The 8,164-nt window shown below is 49.7% G+C and overlaps 1 protein-coding gene across 1 annotated transcript; it reads left to right on the plus strand.

Moving 5' to 3' along the window:
- Positions 1 to 711: 711 nt before the first annotated feature.
- Positions 712 to 6,795, plus strand: LOC125156976 (uncharacterized). Its single transcript, XM_047843255.1, is given in 7 exon segments — positions 712 to 735; positions 1,486 to 2,023; positions 2,025 to 2,244; positions 2,247 to 2,935; positions 2,937 to 3,603; positions 4,449 to 4,932; positions 6,792 to 6,795. Coding segments are annotated over 6 exon segments (2,601 nt in total). The 5' UTR covers positions 712 to 735; position 1,486.
- Positions 6,796 to 8,164: the final 1,369 nt, after the last annotated feature.

Below are 8,164 nucleotides of genomic sequence, written 5' to 3' on the forward strand. Positions count from 1 at the left end.
GAAAGGGGAACTCTTTTGCACTGTTGGTGGGAATGTAAACTGATGCATCCACTCTGGAAAACAGTATTGAGGCTCCTAAAAAAGTTAAAAATAAAATAGAACTACCCTATGACCCAGCAATTGCACTACTAGGTACTTATCCAAAGTATACAAAAATGTTGAATTGAAGGGGCACATGCACCCCAATGTTTATAGCAGTGCTATCAACAATAGCCAAACTATGGAAAGAGCCCAAATGTCCATCGGCTGATGAATGGATAAAGATAAAGTGGTGAATATACATACATATAAATATATACATACATACAATACATATATTCATATGTACATGACTATTACTAAAGGATCACAAAGAATGAAATCTTGCCATTTGCAACTGAAAGGGCGGGCCTACGCCGGTCGACTCCATCTTGTTCTGTGTTCTCCACCTTGAGTGACTATGTCCCCAACATGACCCCTTTTCCGGGAAAATCGCAGAAACCTCAGACCGCGCCTCCTCCCCTTGAGTAACCTCCCACTCACCCGTTCAAACTTCCTGATCAAAACACGCCCAGTGACCTGCGTAACAAGACTCCGACCCTTCCCCAGCCAGTCGGCCGAGGCCATGACCCTTCCCCAGCCAATCGGCGGAGGCCACAGCCATTACCTCACCAACTGCCCCTAGACCCCTATAAAACCTTTGTGCTTTTGAAACTTGCTCTCTCTCCCTGGTATCTCACCGCTGCGTCAGTGCAGGTAGGGGATTGAGCTCGAGCTAGCTCGAATAAAGGCTCTTTTGCTTTTGCATTGGACTCGGCTCCCTAGTGGTCTTTGGGGATCACAAATTCTGGGCATAACATTTGGGGGCTCGTCCGGGATACCCAAGACCCCCGAGGGACCCCCGACCCGGAGAGCCTGACTGGCCACAGTTAGTGTCTGTTTGTTCTGTCTTTTCTGTGTGAGCTCATTTCTGGAATTAAGGTAGTGCCCGACGCGGTCTAAGTGGACGCACTGGAGGACCACGGGCCGGGAGTTTCGGAAGATGTTCCGATTCTCCCTTCTGGAGGGACGTGGAATCCCCTCATCTGTTTTGGAGGGACGTGGAATCCCCTCAAAGGTCTGAGATGAGGCGGGTCGCTCCCGCTGGTCGGCGTGAGGCCGTCGTCTTTGGAGGGACGTGGAATCCCCTCAAAGGTCTAAGCTAGCTTTCAGTTTTGCTTCCATGGAGTTGGAAGACTTTCTAGGGGCCCTCTGTTTGTCTGTTTTTGTGTTTCTCTGTGGACTTACTGGACAGACGTTATGGGACAGACTCAGACTACGCCTCTACCCACCCTCTTGGCTTAAGCCCTTCCTAGCCCTGCTCCCTCTGGAACCAAAGCCCATTCTTGCTTTGCAGGGGACAAAGAAGAAGAAAAGTCTTATCCAGCCTTCAGCACCCCTCTACCCTGTCTTACAGGGGGGTACTGAAGAAGAATTAATTTTTCCTCCCCCATATAACCCCTCTAGGATGCTGGAAGAACACCATCCTCCCCCTCCGGGGGAGGCAGACTCTGTTCCGAGAGTGGGAAGCGGAAACGCTCCAGTGGGAAGCCCGCCCTTTACCAGACAAAGGGCTCAGAGGGAGCAATCCACCTCTGCCGCCGACTCCACTATTCTGCCCCTGCGAGCCACTGGACCCCCAGACGTGGAGGGGAATCAGCCCCATCACTATTGGCCTTTCGCCACTAGTGACCTCTACAATTGGAAAGCTCAGAATCCTAAGTTTTCCGAGAAACCAGCAGGGCTTATTGATTTATTAGTATCTGTTCTTTTTACCCATCAGCCCACGTGGGACGATTGCCAGCAGCTTTTGCAGGTCCTGTTCACGACTGAAGAAAGAGAAAGAATCCTCAATGAGGCCCGAAAACTAGTTCCGGGCACAGACGGGAATCCCACCACCAACCAGGCTCAGATAGATGCCTCCTTCCCCTTAACTCGGCCCCAGTGGGATTTCAACACAGCAGAAGGTAAGGAGAGGCTCCGGGTCTACCCCCAGACTCTAATGGGGGGGTCTCCGAATGGCTGCTAGAAAGCCAACCAATTTGGCCAAGGTAGGAAATGTACAACAGGGAAAAGATGAATCTCCGGCTGCCTTTTTAGAACGGATCGTGGAGGCATTCCATACCTATACCCCCATGGATCCAGAGGCTCCAGAAAGCAAGGCAGCTGTTATCATGGCCTTTGTAAACCAATCGGCCATAGACATTAGGAGAAAATTACAGAAAATAGACTAGGAGAAAAAAGTCTGCAGGACTTACTGGTGGTAGCTGAAAAGGTATATAACAACTGGGAGCCTCCTGGGGACAAGCAGGCTGGCGCCATGGTGGCTGCCAGCAGTAAGCAGACTCAAGACCTGGCCAGAATACTACTAGCTACCACTGCTGACTCCCCCGAGGAACGAGACCGCCGTCTCTGGCAGCTGGCAGACGACGCAAGAAAAGGTAAAGGAACCACCAAGGGGGGGAAGCAGAGGCTGCAGAAGGATCAGTGCGCATACTGCAAGGAGATAGGGCATTGGGCCCGAGATTGTCCAAAAAGGGCCGACGGGAAGGGAAGCAAGACTGATCGAGTAAAAGTCTTAGAGTTAGATGAACTAAGTGATTAGGGGAGTCAGGGTTCGGAACCTCTCCCCGAACCCAGGGTAACTCTTAAAGTGGAGGAGACCCCTGTTGACTTCCTTGTCGACACCGGAGCACAACATTCGGTCCTCCGCACCCCACAAGGAAAACTAGCCAGCAAGAAGTCCTGGGTGCAAGGGGCAACTGGTATGAGCCAGTATTCATGGACTACCCAAAGAACAGTAGATTTGGGAACGGGCCGGGTATCCCACTCCTTTATGGTAATACCAGAATGCCCCTACCCGCTGTTAGGACGGGACTTACTGACCAAGATTGGAGCTCAGATAACTTTCAGACAAGGGGGGGCCTCAGGTCACCGATGGCAAGGGCCACCCCATCCAGGTACTGACCATGAAACTGGAGGATGAATACCGCCTCCACCAGGAGGCGCTCCCGAGAGAGGATAATATAGACAGATGGCTACAAGAATTCCCCTCGGTTTGGGCAGAGACGGGGGGGATAGGACTAGCCACTCACAGGACCCCAGTCCTGGTAGAGCTCAAGCCAGGAGAGAGTCCACTAAGGATCAAACAATACCCCATGTCTCAGGAGGCCCGGAAGGGGATCCAGCCACACATCTGGAGACTACGAAGCCTAGGGGTACTAGTTCCTTGCCAGTCTGCCTGGAACACCCCCCTACTGCCGGTCAAAAAGCCTCACACAAATGACTACCGACCAGTACAAGACCTCTGGGAAGTAAATAAGAGGGTCGCGGACATACACCCAACTGTTCCCAACCCATATACTCTCTTGAGCTCCTTGGCGCCCTCCAGGGTCTGGTATACTGTACTAGATTTAAAGGATGCCTTCTTCAGTCTTCTGCTGGCACCCCAGAGCCAACCTTTGTTCACTTTCAAGTGGCATGATCCGGAGGAGGGCTACAGTGGGCAACTCACCTGGACACGGCTACCTCAGGGATTCAAAAATTCACCCACCATCTTCGACGAGGCACTACACGAGGACCTGGGTGAGTACAGAAGGGAGCACCCTGGCCTCACCCTTCTACAGTACGTAGATGACATCCTGATTGCTGCCGACATGGCCAAAGACTGTGAGCGAGGGACCCGGGACCTGCTGGCTACCCTGGGGGCCTTAGGGTACCGGGCATCCGCGAAGAAGGCTCAGATATGCAGGGAGAGGGTAAGTTACCTGGGATATATCCTGGAGGGCGGACAGTGGTGGTTATCAGATGCCAGAAAAGAAACTGTCCTAAAGATCCCTACTCCCACCTCCTGAAGAGAAGTGAGGGAATTCCTAGGATCAGCCGGCTACTGCCGCCTCTGGGTTCCAGGTTTTGCTGAGATTGCCAGGCCCCTATATGAAGCTACCAAAGAGGGGAAAACATTTAAATGGACTGAAAAAGAAGAAATTGCCTTTAGTCAGTTAAAAAAGGCCCTCCTAAGTGCCCCAGCCCTGGGCCTACCAGATATTACGAAGCCCTTCCACCTCTTTGTAGACAAACATAAGGGAATAGCAAAAGGGGTTCTAACTCAAGCCTTAGGCCCCTGGAACCGCCCAGTGGCTTACCTGTCTAAGAAACTAGACCCAGTGGCTGCCGGCTGGCCGCCGTGCCTAAGAATTATTGCGGCGACAGCACTCCTAGTCAAGGACGCAGACAAACTGACCCTAGGACAGGAGATCTGGATCACGACCCCACACGCCATTGAAGGGGTCCTGAAACAGCCTCCTGATAGACGGATGAGCAACACACGTGTGACTCATTACCAGAGCCTCCTACTCAACCCTCCACGAGTGCGGTTCCACCCCAGTGCAGCCTCAATCCTGCAACCCTGCTGCCCGACCCTGACCTAGGTTCTCCATTACATGACTGTGCGGGAATCCTGGAACAAGTACATGGATTCCGGATGGACCTGACCGACCGGCCCCTCCCCGATGCTGAGGCTACTTGGTTCACTGATGGCAGCAGCTTTGTGCGAGACGGACACAGGTATGCGGGTGCAGTGGTGGTCACCGAAACCGACACCGTATGGGCGGAGGTTCTACCCTCCGGAACGTCAGCCCAGCGAGCAGAGCTCATAGCCCTCACCAAGGCGCTGATGCTGGGAGCTGGAAAACGGCTCAACATCTACACAGACAGCCGTTATGCATTTGCCACAGCTCATATTCATGGGGAAATTTATCAGGAGAAGGGGTTACTGACGGCAGAAGGACGGACTATAAAAAATAAGCAGGAGATACTTAACCTGCTTACGGCCTTATGGCTTCCTGCCAAGCTAACCATTATCCACTGCCAAGGGCACCAAAAAGCTGATAACCCAGTAGCTAGAGGTAATCGAAAGGCTGACCAGGCAGCCAAGGCAGTAGCCCTTACTCCAGTCCCCACCATGACCATACAACTACCAGACCCGGGAGACCCAGTTTTACCAGACCAGCCCAAATACTCCCAGGAGGAGTTACAGAGGATCAAGAAACTCCCCATGGCCCAGGAGATAAAGGGATGGTGGTATACACCTAACAAGGAGCTCGTGCTGCCAGACCAGCTCGGAGTCTCAATATTAGAGCACATGCATCGGTCTACTCACATGGGGGCCCGAAAATTAAAAGACTTAATCCGACATGCCGGAATCAAGATTTACCAACAGGACACCAAAATAGAGCAAGTTGTATCTGCCTGCAAGACCTGCCAACTCACCAACGCAAGAGACACATCAAATAAAAAAGGAACCAGGCTCAGAGGCACCAGACCGGGGGCCCAATGGGAAGTCGACTTCACTGAAGTCAAACCAGGAAAGTATGGTTATAAATATCTTTTAGTATTTACAGACACCTTCTCTGGCTGGGTGGAGGCATACCCAACCAAGCATGAAACGGCTCAGACGGTGGCTAAGAAGCTACTAGAAGACATCTTACCCAGGTATGGTTTTCCTGCCATGGTAGGATCAGACAATGGACCAGCTTTTATCTCGCAGGTAACACAGGCAGTAGCCAAGGCGGTGGGGGCAAACTGGAAATTACATTGTGCTTATAGGCCCCAGAGCGCAAGACAGGTAGAAGGAATGAATAGAACCCTAAAAGAGACCCTTACCAAATTAACCATGGAGACTGGCGGGGACTAGGTGACTCTCCTACTGTACGCCCTTTACCGGGTTAGAAACACTCCTTACACTCTGGGTTTTACTCCCTACGAGATCATGTTTGGCAGGCCACCCCCTGTTATTCCCAGCCTTCGAGCTGAACTTATTGCTGAGTTTAAAGATCAAGAACTTTTTCTTTCCTTGAGAGGGCTCCAGAGGGCGCACGAGGACATTTGGCCGCGCCTCCATGCCATCTACGAGGCTGGCCCGACCCCGACACCTCATCAGTACAGGCCGGGAGACTGGGTCTATGTCAAGAGGCACCACCGAGAGACCCTCGAGCCGCGCTGGAAGGGACCCTACATCGTGGTGCTGACAACCCCCACCGCTCTCAAAGTAGACGGCATCACGACCTGGGTCCATCACACCCACGTTCGGCCAGCGGACCCCCCCTCGATCCAGAAGGACTTCCTCACACGATGGGCCATCAGTTGGGACCAACACAACCCGCTCAAGCTCAAGCTACAGCGCATTCGATCCACCTAATATCGGTAACTCTGTTAACTCTGCTTGTCATTGCTCATGCTGCCGGGAGTCCCCACGCCCCCCAAAACATCACCTGGCAGATCATAGACACCAGCTCGGAGACAATACTTAATCAGACCTCCCAGAGCCACCCCAGGGACACTTGCTTCCCAGAACTTTGCATAAATCTCCAAACTCTGTTCCCCTTGTCACCATAAATGCAGCCGGTCCCATGATTGGGTCCGTAAGCTACATGACAAGGGGGGAATGAAAGGGCGGGCCTACGCCGGCCGACTCCATCTTGTTCTGTGTTCTCCACCTTGAGTGACTATGTCCCCAACATGACCCCTTTTCTGGGAAAATCGCAGAAACCTCAGACCGCGCCTCCTCCCCTTGAGTAACCTCCTGCTCACCCGTTCAAACTTCCTGATCAAAACACGCCCAGCGACCTGCATAACAGGACTCCGACCCTTCCCCAGCCAATCGGCTGAGGCCACAGCCATTACCTCACCAACTGCCCCTAGACCCCTATAAAACCTTTGTGCTTTTGAAACTCGCTCTCTCTCCCTGGTATCTCACCGCTGCGTCGTTGCAGGTAAGGGACTGAGCTCAAGCTAGCTCGAATAAAGGCTCTTTTGCTTTTGCATTGGACTCGGCTCCCTAGTGGTCTTTTGGGGATCACGAATTCTGGGCATAACACAACATGGTTAGAGTGTATTACGCTAAGTGAAATAAATCAGAGAAAGGCAAATATATTATTTCACTCTAATGTGGAATTTAAGAAACAAAACAGATGAACATAGGGAAGGTGAGGAAAAATTAAATAAAAACAGAGAGGGAGGCAAACCATAAGAGACAGAAATACAGAAATACAGAAATACAGAAAACAAACTGAAGGTTGATGGAGGGGAGGTAGCTGGGATGGCTTAATGAGTGATGGGCATTGAAGAGCGCACTTGTTGGGATGAGCACTGGGTGTTGTATGCAAATAATGAACCACTAAATTCTACTCCCGAAACAAATACTACACTATATAGTAACCAAACTGAATCTAAATAAAAATAAATAAATAAAAGTCTTTTCAACAAAAGTGCTAGGATACCTGAATATCCAGAAAAAAAAAATGAGGTTGGAACCCTAATACATACCAAACACTAAAATGAACTCAAAATGGATCAATCTAAATGTAAGACGTAAAACTATAAAACTCTTAGAAGTAATTTTGGAGTAAATCTTTGAGACCTTGGGTCATACAGTGGTTTCTTGATGTGATGTCAAAAACATAAGCAACAAAAGAAAAACATGATAAATTGTACTTCATCAAAATAACAAAAATGTGCTTTAAGCACATGAAAATGTTCTCAACATCGCCAGTTATCAGAGAAATCAAAACCACAGTGAGATGCCACTTCACACCCACTAAGATAACTGTAATCACAAAGAAAGGAAATAAATGTTGGGGAGGATGTGGAGAAATTGAAACCTTTATATATTGTTGGTGAGAATGTAAAATGGTACAGTTGCTTCAGAAAACAATATGGCAGTTCCTAAAACAGTTATAGAATTACCACATGACTCAGCAATTCCACTTCCAGGTATATGTAAGCAAGAAAAATGTAAACATATGTCCACACAAAATTTTGTGCATGAATGTTCATAGCAGCACTATTCATAGTATCTAAAGAGTAGAAACAACCCAAATGTTCAACTGATGAATGCCAAAAAATTGTGTGGTATATCCATGCAATGAAATATTATGTGGCAATGTACTACAACATTGACAAACCTCAAAAACTGGCTACATGAAAGAAGCCAGTCACGAAATATGGCATATTGTATGATTCCATTTATATGAAATGTTTAGAATAGGCAAATCCACCAAGACAGAAAATAGATTATTAGTTGCCAGGGGCTGGGGGGAGAAAGGAATGGGGAGTGGGGAATGGGTGCTAATGGATATGGTACTTG

The sequence above is a fragment of the Prionailurus viverrinus genome, chromosome X, assembly GCF_022837055.1.
Source record: "Prionailurus viverrinus isolate Anna chromosome X, UM_Priviv_1.0, whole genome shotgun sequence".
NCBI lineage: Eukaryota > Metazoa > Chordata > Mammalia > Carnivora > Felidae > Prionailurus > Prionailurus viverrinus.